The sequence below is a fragment of the Uloborus diversus genome, unplaced genomic scaffold (genome assembly GCF_026930045.1).
Source record: "Uloborus diversus isolate 005 unplaced genomic scaffold, Udiv.v.3.1 scaffold_15, whole genome shotgun sequence".
NCBI classification, from domain to species: domain Eukaryota; kingdom Metazoa; phylum Arthropoda; class Arachnida; order Araneae; family Uloboridae; genus Uloborus; species Uloborus diversus.
The window spans coordinates 778,236-799,225 of NW_026558209.1; the positions used below are offsets into that span (position 1 = coordinate 778,236).

General features: G+C 32.3%; 1 protein-coding gene across 1 annotated transcript in view; it reads left to right on the forward strand.

Moving 5' to 3' along the window:
* The window catches only part of LOC129233049 (vacuolar protein sorting-associated protein 8 homolog), a gene marked incomplete at its 3' end in the record, with an annotated part of 119,948 nt that overhangs the window by 69,398 nt on the left and 29,560 nt on the right, over positions 1 to 20,990 (forward strand). The window contains 6 exon segments of the mRNA XM_054867131.1: positions 187 to 281; positions 8,389 to 8,504; positions 11,548 to 11,621; positions 11,697 to 11,731; positions 15,775 to 15,841; positions 20,162 to 20,254. Of these exon segments, the coding sequence (XP_054723106.1) occupies positions 187 to 281; positions 8,389 to 8,504; positions 11,548 to 11,621; positions 11,697 to 11,731; positions 15,775 to 15,841; positions 20,162 to 20,254 (480 nt within the window).

Consider the following 20,990-nt stretch of genomic DNA (forward strand, 5'->3'; position numbering starts at 1 on the left):
TCAAGTTTTTGCCAGTTTCCGCCGGTTATAACCAGTTTCTGCCACTGGCACGGCAAAAACTAGTTTCTGCCGGCAGAAAGCCAACCCTGGTGATAGCATATACATTAATGCTGATCGTTTTAATCCTTTAATTGAAAATGGAAAATGTTTAATTTCACCATTGTTACCCTTTCTATAAAATTCCAGGACCTAATCCATCTGCTTCAACAAGCCGTAAAAAGAGGCAAACAGTTCACGGACGACCAAATTAGACTTGGAAATAAATTGCTGGTCTATGTGAGGTAAAAAAAATTTTAATCGTAGTACATTATATTGATCAGCTAGAAACAAAATGTCATGAGGACTTTTGTATTGTTTTTACTTTTTACTTCCTTTTACAAAAAAGGAAGTATTGTATTCGCAGACAAAAATTCACTCAAAAATCGGCATTCATTTCCATTTTGCTCATCCCCGAATGAATGTTGAGTTTTTTTTTTTTTCGACTCGATCACACGTGGATAAATGCCTAAGAACGTACAGACACCCGAAACATCCATTTTGACGACCCCCAAGTTAATTACAACGAATTTTCTCTTGACGTCCGTATGTACGTATGTATGTGCGTATGTGTGTATGTATGTCGCATAACTCAAGAACGGAATGTCCTAGAAAGTTGAAATTTGGTCCGTAGACTCCTAGGGGGGTCTAGATGTGCACCTCCCTTTTTGGTTGCATTCGGATGCTCCAAAGGGGGTCTTTTGGCCCTTTTTGGGCGGAAATCATTGTTAACTTCGATGTAAACTCAAGTGGTGTTATAATTTGGCGGACACTTGGCGATATATCGCCAGTCTTTTGGTCGCCAAGTTTTGTCGCCAACTTAGCGACAAATTTGGCAATTTAAAAAAAAAAAAAATTTTTTTTTTAATCTGGTTTCAATTTGGCCACTGTTGGTGATATTTAGAGAGTAAACTATTGAATCACATTAAGACTTCCAATAATGAGAAAATGACATTAAATTGGAGTAAAAGGAAGTCATGTGATGCACACATTAGCTCGTTTTTACATAGTAAAGGAAGTATTGTATTCGCGAAAAAAATTTTACTCAAAAATCGGCCTTCATTTTCATTTCGCTGGCCCTCGAGTGAATATTGAGTCTTTTTTTCCAACCTGACCACACGTTGATATATTCCTAAGAACGTATAGACATCCGAAATATTCATTTTGACGATCCTCGAGTTAATTACAACAAGTTTTCTCGTGACGTCCGTATGTATGTTTGTGCGTATGTATGTCGCATAACTCAATAACGATATGTCTTAGAAAGTTGAAATTTGGTATGTAGACGCCTAGTGGGGTCTCGTTGTGCACCTCCCTTTTTGGTTGCGTCGGGACGTTCCAAACAGGGTCTTTTACACCTTTTTGTGGGGAAATCATTGTTAATTTCAATGCAAACTCAAGTGGTGTTATAATTTGGCAAACATTTGGCGATATATCACCAAGCTTTTAATTGCCAACTTGGCGACAAATTTGGTGTTTTTTTTTTTTTTTTAAATCTGGTTTCAATTTGGAAACTATTGGCGATATTTAGAGTACACTATTGAATCACAATAAAACTGCCAATATTAGGAGAATTAATCTGTATAAAACTTTTTTTTTTTGCTTGGGTTTGCAACCAGGGTTGTTATAGTTTCAGCCAGTGGTGGTTTTAACCATGGATAAAACCGGTTAAATCCAGCTTGGATTGTCCCGTTTTGGCCATGGACGTGGATATAGGAAATAGTAAAGTTCAAAATCAAAATTAATGACTATACAATTAAAACAAATGTGAAACATCAATCCTATAATGAGTCACTATTCGTTATTTTAGTAAACTGTTCATTTTACACCCTAGGCAAGTAATGATCGCATGTCCCAAAAGGTTAGTCACCTCATATTTTTTAAAAATAAAATAGTGTAAATAGCAGAATATATACCTAATTGTTTCATAGTTTTATGTGCACAAAATGAATTTTAATCAAAGTATATTACTAATTTTTTAATACATTGAAAACATGTTACAAGTTTTGTGAAGAGTAGCTATTAGTTTATATTGTCGGCTGCTTAGTATTCCTAATAAACAAATATCCCTTTATCTTTGTTGTGAATATATTTTAATCTTAAAGAAAAGTTGCATTTAATCAATAAATCAGTCTTAAATCTATTCCAACTATGATAAATACACATACTATTTCCTTTAATCATGCATTAAAATGTGCAATATTATGCATAAAAACTATATGTGTACACGTATTAGTGCGCTTTTATACAATACAGTTTTGGCCAGCTCTATGGTGGTCGAGTCCTGTTTTGGCTGGTTTTAACCGGTTTCTGCCAGTGGCATGGCCAAAACTACAACCCTGTTTGCAACGAACTTGGAGTGGAAATATTTAAAATGTTTCTTTGCTTACACCAAGTCCAAGGCACTATTATCACTATATTAGCTTAAAAGGAGTTAATGTGATGCACAAATCAGCTTGTTTATCAAAGTACAGTTGGCTCTGTGTTTAACGACTTTCAAGGGACCACAGAAAATCATCCTTAAATAGAAAGCGTTCTTAAATAGAATGCTTTTAACACTGTTTTGGAACATCTGGGACCGCGAAAAACCCGTAGTTAAATAGAGAAAGTCGTTAAATAGAGCGTCGTTAAGGGGGTCCGGGACACAAAAATCGTCAAATTTTGCAATTTTTTTTATCATTTGAAAAATTACTCCGTGTTTTTTTCTGCTTAAGAGGACGTTTGAATCTTGTTTCTACCTTAAATAGAACGAAAGTTATAGTTATTTTTGTTGCATGCATCTAACGAATGTGTACATAACTTTAAAACTTTAAACGCGTTTTTCTCCATGATGCCATTTTTCCCGATTTCTTGCATTCAAACTCTTATAAGTCAGGAACCGATAGAGATAAAGTAATGAAACTTGGAGCATATCTTTTTGAAGCAATTTACTTTAATTTTTATTCGGCGAATTTGAAAAAAACGTTTACTGCAAAAATTATGATTTTTTTTAAAAAAAGTATCTTCGAATTTTTCGAAATTTTTCTTCAAACATTTTTTATTTTTTATTGAATCAATATTTTTAAAATCGCCGAATAAAAATTAAAGCTTAGATATTTGTGCATACTTTTTTGAAAAAAAATTGAAAATTGACCAACAATATTTTGAGTTATAGCAATTTAAAGCAACCCCATTTTTTTTTAAAAAAACTAATTAAATTTAAATAAAAAAATATTTTTTTTTTCATATTTATGTTATGATTTTGCTTATTAAATAAATGATGAATCAGTTCAAAAAATTTCAAAACTCTAAAGTACATAATAAAAAATTTTTCAAAATGTGTCCAGGACCCCCTTAAACAGCGAGCCAACTGTAGTATTATTTGCTTTAGGAGTTGAAAAGAAGTGCATTCATAAATACTTATAATTTCTGTTTTGGGCTCTACATTGTCTTCATAATCTAGTATTACTAGAAATTTGTAGCTCAAATGAGAGAATATGAGGGCTATTTGAAAGACTGAATATTTTTTGCTCTGTTTGAAATGGAAGTTTAGGTGCTTTTATTTTTGGCTGAATTTTTTTATCGCTATTGAATTGAATAAAATTCATAGTCAATTTTAATAGAAATGCGTTGTTTTTTTTCTGTTTAAATTCTGTTTTGAATTAGGGGAATGTAGGGCAATGTGAAATGAATAAATATTAATTCTGTTTTTGGCACTATCTATCTGGTCGTATTTTAACCCTGTAGTTACATGTGTAGTCTACCCCAGTCAGGAAAAAGTTATCTCTGGTGATCAAAGCATATAATAATACCAGCAATTTTTAAAAATTAATATTAATATTGTAATATTTTATCGATAGTAAAAAATAATTTTTGTCATAATAAAATGATCTTGTTAACCACAATTTAAATATTAATTGAGACCAATGAACATTCTGTGCAGTATTTATTTAATACTAGTGATACCCGCACGGCTTTGCCCGCAATAGAAAAATTAAAAGGTCTTTTGTTTCGCCTGTATATTTACAAATAATGTATGGTGAATTTTCTCGCCAATTGGCTAGTACCCATGTTACGGTTCCACGTTATGATCATTTCGTATCTCGCCAATTGGCTTGTGCACGTGTTACGGTTCCACGTTATGATAATTTCGTAATTTACTCGTCCATCTTATGATAGTTTTGTTCTTAAAATTGGAATAGAAAAAGGACCACATCGAATTTTCGAAACATCGCTTCGAGGTGCAGCCGAACAATCTAGGCACTATGCGCATCACAGAAATCCAGACATCCTCCTGACATCCAGACAGAGAGACTTTCAGCTTTATTATTAGTAAAGATGAAGCTTAGGGTGGTTCAAAAATACTTTTTTTCAATTTGTGTCCAGGACACCCCCTGTGGGTTTTTACACTTACTAATAGTATTATGCTGTAAAAGTTTTAGCTTCTTACTCGAATTTTAAGACAGTGCTCAATGACCCCTTCATTTAACATTAGCCGTAGCATAAAAAATGCCACAAATTGAGAAATATTTAATTTCCCCAGCAGTTTTTTTGTAAACAATTATTTTATTGCAATGTATATGCATATTTCCAGTGTATATTATAATATGTAACGTTGTTTTTTCATTTCAATGTATTTTTTTCACCCCCCCTCCCCATAGGTATGAAGTTTGGGGGAGGGGGTTGAGCACCCTCTTTCAGTTGAAATAGGAAGCTGAAATTCTTCCAGTACATTACTACCCACAAGTCTAAAAATATGGAGGGGTGTAACCTCCATGTTTTTAGATCTATATCTTATTGACCTAAAAATCTGGATCTTATAGTGTATCTAGGAGAAACTTTTTTTTTACATGTATTTTTGAACCACCCTAATGAAGCTCATTTTTGTTTTAAATGTTTTGTACAACGAGTCGAGTGCATGCTTTGCAAAGTGAAATGTTCATTTTTGTTTACTTATTCAGCCATTCACTAAATCACTTATATATTCCTTTATTAATAAATTGGTTTACATTCCTTCATTAAATAGTTCAGCCTTATTATTTTCTTACTAGTCCATGTGACCTTCTTCAAACATGGCATCCAGTTTCATCCTTAGTTATTTTTATTCATTCCATTCTCATTATGCCACTAATTCACAAATCAGACCAAAGAGACAAATGGTGCTGTTGAAACTTTTATTTTTAAAGCTTTTGCAAGGAGGAAAAGGGACTGCCATAATTACCTGTCGGACTTTACTTTTATTTCGTAACTAGTAGTACCCGCACGGCTTTGCCCGTAATAGAAATATTAAAAGATCTTTTGGTTAGCCTGTATATTTACAAATAATGTATGGTGAATTTTCTCGCCAATTGGCTTGTACCTATGTTACAGTTCCACGTTATAATAATTTCGTAATTTACTCGTCCATCTTATGATAATTTTGTTCTTGAAATTGGAATATAAAAAGAAGCACATCGAATTTTCGAAACATCGCTTCGAGGTGCACACCCCCATGCTACAAACTAACTTTCTGCCACATTTCTTGAAAATCGGCCGAACGGTCTAGGCGCTATGCGCGTCACAGACATCCTGACAGACAGAGAGACTTTCAGCTTTATTATTAGTAAAGATTCAGCCACTATTTTATTCACTCAATTTATTTACACATATATTAATTAATATATTCGCTTATTTATTCGTTTATTGTTTCAATATCTATTCATTTATTCATTCATTCTTTTATTTACTCATTCATTTGCTCAGAAATATTTTTAATAAGCAAACAGAAAATATTTTACTTAAAACATATTGTTACAAATTCTGTAAATAGTAATTATTTTTATGATTAATTGGCCGTTTATTCCATTATCTTTCATCTAAAATTATTATAGTCACCTAACCTGTAAATAGTTTCTTGTAATGTACGTACAACCCCCTAACATTCCACTGAAGTATACGGTCCCCCTATTTTTCATTGATAAGATTCGTGAATGAATAAAAAAGAAAATCGAGAAGCATTTCGAATTTTGTGGAAATTTCTCTTTTGATATTTATAAATAGCCACGGCCAATGGCGGGAGTCAGTCTTGTTTTAGTTCTCGCTTTGGAAAGTGTGTTTTAGCCTAGCGCTGCGTTTTTTTTTTTTTTTTTTTGCGTATTTTGATGTAAATAGGTGGTTGACCGTTGAGTATACGGTGTTAATCGATGTTTGACTAATTGCTATGATTAATTTAGCAGTTGTTAACGATATTTCTTCTACATAGTTGTAAATAAATCTCCTGTGTTTTCTCAAGAACTGTCGTCATTTTAAAGAAAGTTTGAAGTTGTATCACAAACTCTTAATAATATTTTATTCTTAACTTTGCCCCATAGGGAACAAAAAGTGAGAACTGTTCACTTTTTTTTCTCTTTTGGTATTACAGTCAGACCTCGTTAAAAAAACTCAAATGGACCTTTTAAGCTCATTTGCCTTACCCAAAAAGCAATAAATAGTGTTGTTATTAAACACTGGGATCGCAAATGTACTTCATCTTGACAATAATTTGTTTTAAGTATGTTGGAATTAATGAGATTTGTAATTATTTCCAGAAATAAAAAATAATGTTTCAGTGTACAGTTAACCCTCGTTTATCGCGGTTCATTCGTTCCAGGCTTTATCACGATAACTGAATTTCCGAGAAGTAGGATTCTGTATTTATAAACCGAATATTTTCCTAATTAGAGCGCATGAAACTTACTTTACGACAACTTAAACAGGTTTCTAACATAGTTAGAGTCCCCTAGACATGAAACAGCATCCTTTGCCACAATTACATTTGTATTATATATCACATTGTTAATCATTGAGAAATAAACTATACACACACATGAAGTTCTTATAATCTATCTACTAATCTATGAAAATAGCTCAACTTGTTCGATGCCAGTTAATGACCGTATGAGCCCTCGTTCTTCCTCTCTATAATTAATCCTCATTAAAGGTATTAAGTATACACCGTATACAACTTACAAAGCTAGTACATTGTTGAACACCATTTACAGATGCATTTACATCCCCTAGTAATAATACAGTGATTTATACTTTCCATTTAGTGTTTAACGGTTAAAACGAGATAGCGATTCCCTTCACTTTCTTCGGCGATTTTATACTTCCACTTCCCTCAACTAGTACAACTACACGCCTCAGAAGAGCTCAGCTCACTTAAAAAGTCATGCATTGTTATACTTTTGTAGGAAAAAGTTTACACGAGCGCATGCAAAAGGCTAGTTGAGTAAAAATGACAACAACGTGTATAGAGTACAAATAAAGTAGTATAAAAGAGTTAAAAACTCGGCAAACAGCTGTTTCGGGGCTGTCACATGCAAGCCCCTTCATCAGTGCTAAAAAGAAAAGAACTAAAAGTCCACACAATGTGAACCAGCCAATAAATGAACAGAAAATGGAAGGCAGCAAAGTAAAATAGGCATGGAAACCGGAAACACATACGTCACAGAAACAACAACGACACCTATAGTGTGGAAAAAACGTCACAAACAGAAAAAAGTTTTTTAAAGATAAGATTTCCAAACATTGGGAAAAGGGGGAGTACTCGACAAATCATTAACTATTGAAGCAGAATTTTTTCCAAATGTAATAGGATTCCCAAAAATCTAAGTCATAAATCGAGGAACACCCAAGACAACTCTGTTGGTCTTTCAATCATTTTTTCGATTTTTCTTCTGCCAAGGTTATTCTTGGGTGTTCCTCGATTTATGACTTAGATTTTTGGGAATCCTATTACATTTGGAAAAAATTCTGCTTCAATAGTTAATGATTTGTCGAGTACTCCCCCTTTTCCCAATGTTTGGAAATCTTATCTTTAAAAAACTTTTTTCTGTTTGTGACGTTTTTCCACACTATAGGTGTCGTTGTTGTTTCTGTGACGTATGTGTTTCCGGTTTCCATGCCTATTTTACTTTGCTGCCTTCCATTTTCTGTTCATTTATTGGCTGGTTCACATTGTGTGGACTTTTAGTTCTTTTCTTTTTAGCACTGATGAAGAGGCTTGCATGTGACAGCCCCGAAACAGCTGTTTGCCAAGTTTTTAACTCTTTTATACTACTTTATTTGTACTCTATACACGTTGTTGTCATTTTTACTCATTCCATAGCACAAAGTTTTCGACTGCTTTTTTACAAAAGGCTAGTTACTGAATTTGATTTTAAAAAAAAGAAAAAACCGCGAAGTAGTGAAGCCGCGAAAGTTAAAGCGCAAAGTAGCAAGGGATGACTGTAAGTTTAATTATATAAAATGCTTTGTTCTCTCTTTATGTGCTGTCATTTTCAAAACGCATTCTCAATTTGTTCATTTTGGTAAAAAGATAAACTATCTTAACCATTCCCATACCATACTTAGTTGCTGCTTGGCTGGAAGAGCGTATCCATGGGGAGACATTGATAAAGATTTAGTTTCCGATGTCAAGTCCAAGGTGTTTAATTGTGTCACGAGCTTGCACGGGAAAAGTAAAGAAGGTGAGAAGTATTTTAAACTATTAAGAAAGTAAGAAGTTTCTTAAGTTTTGGTTTTATTTTCAAAATTTTTAAATTTAATATTTTAAAATTAATCAAATGTGTTTTTCAAAAATGTTGTAGCTTTAAAAAAAAATAATAATAAAAAAAGCTCGGTAAAAGAATTGGAAATGAAACTTTACCCTAATGATCCCCCTATTGAGAAGTTTTCTGAAATCAAAATTCAATCAATAATGTTTAGTGTGTCTTCCCTTTCGATCTGTCTCGTCAGTGTTCTTTCTGGAGGCCTATCACAAGTATATTTTGTTTCCTTCTATGCAAAAATGTAGGTTTTTGCTTTTGAAACGCTTTAAATTGCTGATCGAAAGCAATTTAGAGAGAGAGTTTTGTAACTGTTGCAATCCGAATTATCTAAATACAAATAGCTGTTTCTTTTTTTTTTTTAATTGTCGCTTCAGGAACAGTAAAATCATAGCCAAAGTTCACTGGGTCCTTCAGTCAAAAGTAGTACTTTTAGTCACTGAAATTGATAGGATAAGCAAAAAAGAATAACATGGACCCAGAAAATTCTTTCATTTTCCCAACAGTTATTTTTTAATTAATTTTTTAAAGTGTGCGATTTTTCAAACAAGGCGTGGTCTTTATGACATCACAAATGATGTAATTTGGAGCATCTTTCTACTACGTTTCCACGTTATGGTAATCAAGAAGCGAATTAAAATTGCGCTCTACGCTTGCTATCAACCCTATCGTTGCCAGCACACGTGAGTAAAGATGCGAATTAAATATTTTGTTCTGTGAATGGCAACATTGAAAGGCATTTCATCATATGTGATGTCACACGACAGAAGTGTAAACAATGAAAGCATACCGATTTAAATAATTTTTTTTAAATATTAAACGAAAATAAATTATTTAAAAAATGGCCAGATCGTATGTTTCTAAGCATGCTCTTTCAGAAAAAAATAATTTTAAAATTTTGGAAACGATCCCATTCTGCTGTTGAATGATACCAATAAAAAAGAACCTTGATGGAAACAATATCAAAATGCTTTCATGTTATTGATTGATACTTACAATAAAAGCGCATAAGATAGCTTTTATTTGATTGGTTACAGACAGGGGCAGCGAGTGGGGCTTCTAAGTGCGGGGGGGGGGGGGGGGGGCAAACAATTTTTAGGAAGTTGGAATTCAGGAAGAAAGGAAGTTTCAGGGTTGCTTCTATAATATTTTTTTAAAAATAAAGTCTAATTACTAATAATAATAATAAAATCAAAGAAGTTTGGACTGTCTTTGGTAATGTAAGGGTAAGGAAGGCTCTTCCTGAAAAAAAAATCTTAAAATGATGTGTTAAAGATGCATTTTAAAACCATCTTTATCAAACATAGAGCAAGGGGTTTTGGGTTCACTCCCAGAAATTTTGCAAAGTTTAAAACGTCTTTGAAAACGTTCATTCAGTCTTCTCTTTTATTGACTGAAGGAGGAAAAGAAAGAGTTTTCAGAGGTTCTCCTAGTATTTTTTTTATTTTTTTTTTAAACTGATGAAATCCTGAGAACTCATTAAAAATGCAGTTTTACGCTATCTAGGGGGATTCTTTTCCTGAATTTTTTCTTTCAAACTATAATATATATTTTATATGCTAATTTAGGTCGTCTTTGAAGTTAAAGGAAGGAGGGAGTGCTCTCGGAGATTTTTTCCTGGAAAATTTTCAAAATTGAAGCTTTAAAACTGAAATTTTAAACTATATTTGGTGACATTCGGGTAATCTCACCCAAAATGTTTTGAAATTAAAATCTTAAACGTTGAAGCAATCGTTGAGAATAAAAAAATGGGCGTGGGTGGCTGCCCCCCCCCCCGAATCGCCGCCACTGGTTACAGACCTTTGCATGCAAGAATCGTGTGTTGAAGAGATAAAACAATGTAAACACCCTGTGCTTTCATTTGATTTGTTAAGGATTTTCGGGTCGCGTGCGAGAATTTTTTGCATAAGAAATAGAAAACCAAATGAAGTTTTCCTTAAAGTTACATGACGATGTCATAAAATTAAATTTTGTTCTGTGCCTTACAGATTTTAATTTTTTAAGCAGTCGTTTCAGCCTTTCAATACTGACGTAGTAGTTTGGAACAAACATTAGCTTTGTTAAACAAACAAAAAAAAGTATTTTTCATTTGGTATAAAATTTAAAAATGGTTGCAAGGATTTTTTTCCCTCCAAATACAGAATTTAGGTGAATATTTCGTTAAAAAATGACAGAATAAAATTTAAAAAAAACATGCTCTGAACTGCATTATCCTATAATCCTAATTTTTATTCATGACTAATGATTTTTTAAAATGTGAGCCAAAAAATGTAAGTGTTTTAACAAAAATCAGATGCCCAAAAATCCTATTTTTTTTTCTTTTGTCAATTCATATTGCCTTACCTAGTGAACCCAATTTTGATGATTATTTTTTTACTGATAAGTGTAAATGCAAAATCAGAAGGTTGTTTAAAAAAAAATATTAATCCTTTTCAAAAACATAAAAATTAACAGTTTTTTATTTGCTGGCAGCAAATAAAAAAACTAGTGCTGAGCCTTAGCTATTTGGCTAGGGCTGAAACCAAATTTAAAAACTACCGAAATTGCTGCCCTGCAATATAAAAAAAAAAAAAACTAGTGCTAAGCCTTAGCTATTTGGTTCTTTAAGCATAAATAATCGACTCAAAAAAGCTCAGAAAAAAATTGCCTTACAAAAAATAAAAACCCCTTTAATTAGTTTGATTATTTTTTACTCACTAACTAGAAAATTCAAAAAGTTCATTGAAAAAAGAATAAGAAAAGAACAGGATCAATTTTTTTTTTTTAAATGCTATCTTTAAAATAGCTCTTTCTGAGCTAAAGTTCTTGAAGCAAAATTAATTTTGAATTGTGCAGGTTTCATTTTCTGCTTTTTATAATTAAAACTAAAAAAAAGTAGAGATAGCTTATGATCTTCACTTGCATAACGTGAATAACAATAAACTAAATGAGAACTATTTTTTTAAACTGTTTTTTCTTATTGTAGATACTGAAATCTATCCATATCTGAAAACCTTTCTGCATTTTGATACTCGGGAATTTTTAAATGTTTTGGCTTTGGTAAGTTTCTCTTAAAATCAATAAAGTAGTAAAAAGCATATGAATTTTACATAATTTAGTTATTCTTATTTATAGGCTTTTGAAGAACCTGAATTTTCTACTGAAGTTGGGTAAGCCTTATATTTATTTATTTTTCTATTTTCACTTTCATAACTAGTGAGAACAAATTTTGAGAAATAAAATGACTTAGTGTTTATCAAAGGTTCACTGTTCAGAATGTATCAAGACACTTAATGCATATTTCTTTGTTTTATGGAGTTTTTAAGAGTTAGTACACCACTAGCAGAATTGGGCATGCTTATTTTTCTGTTTTGATCGGATGAGATTTCCGGTTTACAAAAAAAAATGAAACAGTGCAAAAATGCTTTTGCCCAGCTCTGTGCAGTGTTGCCAGATTGGGGGGAAATTTCCCCATTTTGGGGAAATCTGGTGCTCTCTGGGGAAATTTTGGAGAAATGAGTTTTGAGGGGAATTCTTTGGGGAAAATTTTTTTTCTTGGGAAAAACCTGGGGAAAAAAAAAAACCTCGGGGGAAAAAAGAATTTTTTTTCGTATTGAGATTCAGGACAAGAAGTAGAAGTTACATTGTTTGTATCAAACAGTGTCGTTTTAGCTTTGCTCAACTTTATGTAATTCGCATTATGTGGAATATTATGCTACGGAATTCGCATTAATGTTCTGCGTGAGTAACTAGTTGATACGTGAAACAGGCAAAAATAAGTGTGATGAAGAATGTTCTTGGATAAATATATACAAAAAATCATAGTTTAAATGTACATACAGAAGCAGAGTAGTCAATGCAAATAGAAAAAACATTTGGCTATTTCTTATCTTTCGGTCAGACGCTTGTATTTATGACTAGTGGCACCCGCATGGCTTTGCCCGCAGTAGAAAATTAAAAGGTGTTTTGGTTCCCCTGTATATTTACAAATAATGCATGATTAATTTCTCGCCAATTGGCTTGCCCACGTTGCGGTTCCACGTTATCATAGCTTGGTCATTTACTCGTCCATCTTATGATAATTTGTTCTTAAAATTGGAATAGAAAAAGAACAAAATCGAATTTTTGAAAAATCGCCTCGAGGTGCACACCCCTATGCTACAAACTAACTCTGTGCCAAATTTCATGAAAATTGGCGTAACGGTCTAGGCGCTATATGCGTCACAGAGATCCTGACAGACAGAGAGACTTTCAGCTTTATTATTAGTAAAGAAGATAAAGAAAGATAAAGAAGGCAAAAAAAAAGTGAAAATGGGAAGAAAAAAAAATTTGGGGAATTTTATAAGAAAATTTCGCTATTTGGGGAAAAAAAAAAATTTTCGGGAGACAAAAATATTAAAGGAAGTCGATTCATTTTATGAAAATATTAGTGGAAAAATAATTTTTGAATTTGGGGAATTTTGATAGAAAACATCGCTTTTTTGGGGAAAAATAGGAAGGGAATTGGGGAAATCTGGATTTGACCATCTGGCAACACTGGCTCTGTCAACAGTGAAGATGAAACTGTTAATTTCAATCTCATTCGTAATAAGTACTTCATTTGTTGAATCACATTATTGGTCAATTGTTTTTTTTACTGTAAAAATATGACTCAACTATTTAAATAATTAAGTAACATTTTCAGTATAATTTAACTAATAACTTTTTACCACATGAAAAAAAAAAGAGCAAAATGTTATTAAAGAGCATATCGCCTCGGAGAAACAGTAAGATATTTTAGTGTTATTTCTGGGATTAGATATCTTACTGTTGCTCTGCGGCGACGATATAAGTAAAATACAATAAAGAGTAGAAACAAAAATCACACATTTGTAGTACTCTAATCACATACCCATTTTCTAGGCACGTCTCCACACATTGAAAAAATGTATATAAAAAAAAAGTTAATTACTGATTTCATTAAATAAGAATTTATCGACGGTAAAATCGCGGTATTACGTCCCTTTGAGTTTGAAACCAGTAAGTTGAAACCCTTTTGCCGTTCTGGTCTTAGACTCCAGCATAACTTTTTCAGCAAACAAGAATGCACGAATAAGATTTGTGTTCTTTTAAAAAGGTAAAACATTTCTTCATGCTATATAGAGAAGTCAGTTAAAAAAAATGAAATAGTAAAATTAATTTTTCCTTTTGGGGGGTGCTGGGGGCCACCTGCCCTCCCCCCCCCCCCACAAAAAAAAATCTGCTACTGGCCACACTTTTATTTTTACTTTGATGCTTTATCTGTTTTTTTTTTTTTTTTTTTTTTTTTATTTTTGTGAAAACAAGGAGTATTTGCTGGCTAAAACCTTTCTCTGCACTGCACAGTTCCAAAAGATTCGTTTAGCTTAACTACTTCTTGTTTTCAAAAGAAAAAAAAAAGAGAATTCCTGGAGAAAGTGGTAATTTGATGTGAAAATGTGGCTACATAACTAATTTAAAAATGTTTGTCTGACCACTTGCTGCTAAGTAAAATTTTGAAATTTCAAGTCTACCTTTACGCACCGAGTTGCAGAAAATCCCTCATTTTTTTTTCAAATGTCTCTAAAACCTGTTAAACTCAAAAATGGAAGCTCTTCTTTTTAGAGAATGTATTACTCAATAGTGAAGAAAATCAAACTTTTTAAAATTGGCATTTTTGGAAAAAATTAATTTTTTTTTTTTAAAGCACTGTGGCAAGAAAAATCAATCAAATATTTCCAAATTGTGCATATCCTGTTTTGGGAAAATACAGTAAAACCTTGCTACAACGATATTTTGGGGACCAAAGAAATCTATTGTTGTAGAGGGATATATTGTTTTATCGAGGACCTACTTTATTTTGGGAATACAATAGGGTTTTTTTTTTGTTTTAATGTTATAGTTTATGCACTACTTGGGTATAAATGTATTTGGGTGATTCTCCAAAATCCTAACAGTATTATGTCCCAGGAGCCAAACACAAGGATTGTTGGGCCTAGATTTTTTTTTCTTTTTTTAATAGTTAGAAGTAACTTTTCCGATGTTATTCCATTCCTATTAAAACAATAACTCATTTATTTTTTCTTAAAAATTTTTTTTGAATAACCAGAAAGTCGCTCTCTTGGCCTGTCCCCATTCGTTTCTCCAAAATACTTAAATTATTTTTAAATGTTATATCAACATTCCACAAATTTTATTTGAAGTACTAAATTATTTTTTACTTAAAGGTGTAAAATAACATCCTTGAACTACATTTAATCATTTAAATAAGCAAGGTACGACATTTCAAAGTTTGTCCCGAGGTTTTATGTCCTTCTCCTGTCCTAGGAATGAGTTCTATTATTATAGGTTTAAAAAAGGAATTTTTCATTTGTTGTACTACAAACCCATTTATTAGTTGGAATTAGTAGTTATTAGTAGTTTTACCCGTTATTTTGTTGGATTCCTTGAGTATTTTCTTAATATAATTTGTCTGTTGTTCTTACTAAAACTTTGAAGTTCAAAAATGGGTTGTAATATTTTTAATTATTCTTATAGTGGTGAAAAGAAATAAGTGTACCTTAAACAGTAAGTCTTCTCTTGTCAGAAAAAACGGAAAAAAAAGAGCAAAAGTTGATACAATAGGATTTTTTCATTATTTGAAAACCAAATTATCGTAACAAAGGGGGGTTGAAAATTAAGAAAAAAATCGTTTTACAGGGGTTTATTGTTGTAGAGAATATCGCAATATTGAGAGGAGGATAACATTAATTCCTATGCGAGTTCACCGGGACCATGAAATATTATCGTAGTAGAGGGCTTTATCGTTGTATCAGATAGTGTTGTAGTGAGGTTTTACTGTAATTATTATTCAAATAAAAAAAAATATCGAGCACCGTTCTGGAGATATGCAGTTTGAAGTTTTGGTTGAAAATTGCAAGTGATGGCATCCAGTTTGCCATCTTAGGCAAATTGGATGCAGGCCAAAAAGGTTTTTGGAGGAAAGCAAAAATATGCCTGTAACTTATGTTTTTCCAAATTCTGACAACTGTTAAGTTAAAAAACTTCTGAGGCTGTAAAGGTAAACCCTTGCCCGCATTGACATAGGCTATACCTATTCTTTTCTTCTTTTTTGAAAACTTGAAATTATAACAGATACGCTATGCACATAAAAGAGCATCAGTGAGCGTCTTGCCTTAAACTAAATTTAAGTTAAATGTTTAATATTTTCTTATAGGATAGCTCAGAAACAAAGAGTCGTAGATATTTTGTTGAAGATAATGGTTCAAGATGAAGGTTTTGTGGTATGCTTTTTTCTGATACATTAATGTAGATGATGTTTTAAATTGACAAAATGTCTGATGTGAATTTTTTGTTTCTGCTGCATAAAAATTTCAGCTCAGATTCAAATTAATGTATTGGAAAGGGTTCAAAGGCGAACTACAAGGCTAATAAATGGACTTTCTCATTTTGACTACGATTCCAGGCTTAGAAGGCTAAAAATGTACAGTCTCGAGCAAATTAGAGAGCGACGGGACATGATTCAGCTGTTTAAATTTATTAAAACGAAAGATGTTACGGGGCCGAAGTTTAGCACTGAAAACAGGACGAGGGGTCATTGTTTTAAGCTATTTAAATCTCAGGCTAACGTGGACGTTAGGAAAAATGATTATTATAGCAGGGTAGTGGAACAGCTTACCGGAAGAGGTGGTCATGAGCAAAGGAGTAGATAGTTTTAAGAGTTCCATTGATCTTCACTGGGGATTGTAAATGGACTAGGACCAGTCTAGCTGGGCCCAGAGCCTGTTGCTGGTCGTCACTTTTGTATTTGTATAAATCATATTTCATTCATGTTATTCTCAGAGACAGTATCTGACAATGACGAAATGGGGTGTGTCTATTATTTTCTTATATGACTATGTTCATATCTGTTCGCTACCTCTTTGATTTACTTGCACTTGAAATTTTTGATCTGTTTAGCCTAAACCTTCATTTTCAATGCATACTTGCCAACCTTAAAAGAAAGAAAAACAGGAGATTCCTCTAGAGGTATATAGGCGATTCACCAGCGACATATTTTCTTAACAGAATTATTAAATTATGTTCTTAAATAACATGAATACTAAATTTAAAGTGCAATGGGGATTTTTCAAAGATGTAAGCTAATTGGTAGCAGCAAAAAAAAATATGCTGCAAAGGAAAAACTAAAGACTAAGGAGTGAATTAGCTTAAAGTTTCGTACATTCGTCAGTCTCTACCAAAAAAGTAGCTACAAAAATTTAATTACTAAAATCCGAAAAAAGAAAAATTGATATATAATTAAAATAAAATACAAATTAAGTAGGTATAGAGTAGCTCATGTTAAAATAACTTCAAACTTCCAAAATAATTGAAATATATTCAAGATGCAAAAGGATTGAAATTGCTGCAATTTTCGGTAAAGCACATGTTTTGTTGAACATGCAAAGTGGTAAGCTTCCAAAAAATTAATTCAAACAAAATGAGTTATTAACTGGAAAAATTCTTATTCCCTGACATTGGTAGACAAGAAAAGGATGCCATCTATTGACAAGAAAGTGAAACTTTTTCATGATTGACTGATAAAAGTGCAAAAACGGGAGAAAACCGTAAAAAAACGGAAAATCGGGAAATGGAAGCAAAAAACGAGAGTCTCCCATTAAAAACAGTAGGGTTGGCAAGTATGTCAATGTAATGTTTGTTTGGTACTAATGTGCTTAGACCAGTTTCATTTTTGGCCTTTTTTTAATAATTGCTCTGTCATTTGCGCCCTTTCTAATTGTTATTAAAAACAAAACTGATTTTAAAATTAATTTTGTTTGTAAAGTTAACAGATAACTTTCACTGCTGAATTGAAGAAAACCGAATTTTGAATTTTAGGCTTCTAAAAATTTTCAAATGATAAGTAATCATTATAAGTATATGGTGAAAAAACCTTTTCAAAATACTTTTCGATTGATGACTTAAATCAAGCAGTGGCGAATCCGGGGGGGGGGGGGGGAGCTATGAGGCTGCAGCCGCCCCCAGAACGGAACTAATTTTTTAGTGTCTATGTATCTTAATGTGAAATATTTAAGAGAAATGATGTATAATCTCCTACATTCATCCTATTTTTATCATTTAATTTGTTTTCACTCACGGGTGGTACACAAATCTGCGATAGTAACAGTGATGTTAGTTTTTCGAATTTGGTAATTTTGCCCTTTTTTTTCAAAAATTTCTTTATTTACTCCCTAAAAGAAGTAAGGGAGAGAAAAAGGTGCGGACTGTGGCATTAGGAATAGCTACTTGTTTTTCTCTCTTTTTAATAGTCGTGTTTAGATTCAATTCTGAAAATTTGTCTTCGTTCTCGTTGTTTTTAACTGTTAGTTTGCGATTTTCACGTTTTCTGTCTCCAATTTCGTCTACACAGAAAATTTCATTAACGGTTCACAAACCCCCTTAGATAGCAGTTAGTAATAATATAATTTTGAAAAAAAAAACCTTCGTTTACATCAATGAACTTTGGTGATGTCGAGGAGACATGAAGTTTTAATAACCTCAGCCGCCCCGAGGACCAAATCCTGGATTCGCCATTGAAATCAAGGAAAAACTTCATTGGGTTTTTGAGGCCTTCCTTGATTTAGGGGGGGGGGGACCAGTTTAGGAGGCAGAAATGTTAGTGTTTTTTTTCAACAGAGAAGGAATAATCGGAATTAGTTCAAACTTGAAGGATCTTTTTTTAATATTTTGAAGTACACTTTGTCATTTTTTTCAAGTCATTTCTGCCAGAAACAGAAGAGTTAGAAGCTGATGTCCATGGATGATCGCCATCAGAGCTTGTTGCTGGTGTGCATTCCTGAAGTCACAATTTTTATCTATAATCATTACAGTCAACCCTCGTTTATTGCGGTTAATTCGTTCCAGGCTATTCCGCAATAACTGAATTTCTATGAAGTAGGATTCTGTATTTATAAACCGAATATTTTCCCAACTAGAGCGCATAAACTTACGTAAGACAATTTAAATAGGTTTTTAACATAGTTTGAGCCCTCTAGACATGAAACAGCACCCTAAGCTACCATTACATTTGCATTACTTAATATATTACACAAAATATGAGAAAATGAGATATATGAGACATAATAGATATCACATAGTTATATTATTGGGAAATGAAACTACATACACACATGCAGTTCGTACACACTACTATTAATCTATGAAAATAGCTTAACTTGTTCGATGAAGAATTAATTGCCAGTTAGTGATCGTATGTGTCCCCATTCTTCTTCTACATTTATCCTCGTTAAAGGTATTGTGCATGCAACTGAAAAAACTAGTACACTGTTGAACACCATTTACAGATTTTTTTATCCTCTAGTGATTTATACTTTCCAGTCATAGTGTTTAACGGTTAAAATGAAATAGTGATTCGCTACACTTTCTTCGGCGATTTTATACCTCCACCCCCTCAACCAGTACAACTACAGCCCCTCAGAAGACTTACCTTACTTGAAAGACATACTTTGTTATTCTTTTGCAAGAAAAAGTTTATATGAGTGGATAAAAAAGGCTAATTACCATATTTGAAAGAAAAAAAAAACTCGATGTAGTGAAGCTGCGAAAGTCGAAGCGCAAACTAGCGAGGGTCGACTGTACATTTTTTTTATTAATCGTCAACAACACATTTCCTCAGAATATGAACCTAATTCTGGTTAAAACAGAAACATTTCATGCTTTTGAGGTGTTTGATCACAAAATTCACGTTTTTCTACCATTTTTGTTCACCTTTTTTGCATTTAAAAAATATTTTTAACTATAATATCATCCCAGAATCAGGTTCATATAGATTGTCATTAAATAAAGAATGTTCATACAAAATTTCGGAACGATTGGCCTATAATGTTTTGTGCTAGAACGTACACCAGTTGGAAAAAAAATCGTTTCGAGAAAAACACAATTGAAAAAGATTGCTGGGAACGTTTTCGAATCTTCAGTTCTTTGAGTGCTCATAGCATCGGAACTAAACGGAATTTTGAATTGAAATCTGGGCAACATATTTTTGAATAGTTCTACTAACATTTTATGACATTAAAAAAATGGATTATTTGACCCATCTAAACTGGTTTACCCCCTTAAGTCATCAATCAAAAAACATTTCTGAAAGGCTTTTTTCACCATATACTTTAAGTATTTAAGTGTTATATATTAATAAATTTATTCCTATGACTGGTTTTAATAATTTAAGTTATTGCTGCTTTCACAGATTTTTAAGTATAAATTCATCTTGCCAGGAGTAGCTTTAAATAGTTTCGTGATTCAGTACGACAACTTAGTCTCTCTTGTTATCTTATTCCTTGTAAAGTTTGGTATCGTTTTTAATTTGTATAATATAGCGGTATATAAGTGCTCCATATAGAACTTGAAATCAATAGAACATAATGTCATAGGACTTATTTATACCCTTTTAAGTTGCAATTAATATGAAATGCATGCTTTTCCCATTATAATGCCCCTGGCTAAGGGGCACTAGCTAAAGCACTTACTGCTTGATAGCTTTGTCACTTGTTTATTTGCATGTTAGGTAACTGCTTTTCTCAAAATAATGAATATTATTTCCTCAGCCGACCGAAATCGGAGCCTTGTTCACGTTTTTGGCGAGACAGATGGCCAAGCAGGAAAACAGCATCATGGTCAACAGACTTCTCTTTGAACAAGTTAGTTTTTTCTTTGAGAATTGTTACTTTAATCTCGAGATAACTTCTGAATCTCAATGTTCTGGCTGCTTAAAATTAATTTTATGAAAGATTACTTCTCAGTTTAATTTCTCCATCATAATCCCTGCTTTTTGCTTCCGGTTTTTATTTTTGCCAAAAGCAATGAAAATAATTGCATTTATGAAGTTATACTTCTGCTTTTTGATTGCTGACAAAAAGAAACAATGAATAAATAAATTATTAATAAATTTAATGAATTAATTCCAAGAGTGAACTTAAGCAAACATAGATCTGTGGGCATTTTGAAAAGTTTTTTTTTTCACTACTTCAAAAATTCTTTAAATTCGAACATACATATCAGCAATATTGAAAAACGATTAATAGTAAATATAAGCTATTCTCTCTGTATGTGCAATATATTTATGTTAAAACGAAAGTAAATATATATATATATATATATATTTTTTTTTTCAAATAAGGATAGGGAACAAGTATATTTGGAATTTCGAATTTCAAAAATTCAATCCTCAAATAAATTTCAAAACATGAAAACTTTAAAACAAAATATTAAGAATGTTTTTTGATTCTATAAGCTTGGTTTGCACTAAAAAATATGAAATGAAATAAGTATATGATTTCTTGATTGCAACACTCAAAAATTGAAGTTGGTTTTAATATCTTCATGTTTATGTTCATTTTTAAGTAACCAAAAAAATTAAAATTAAAAACTCAGGGT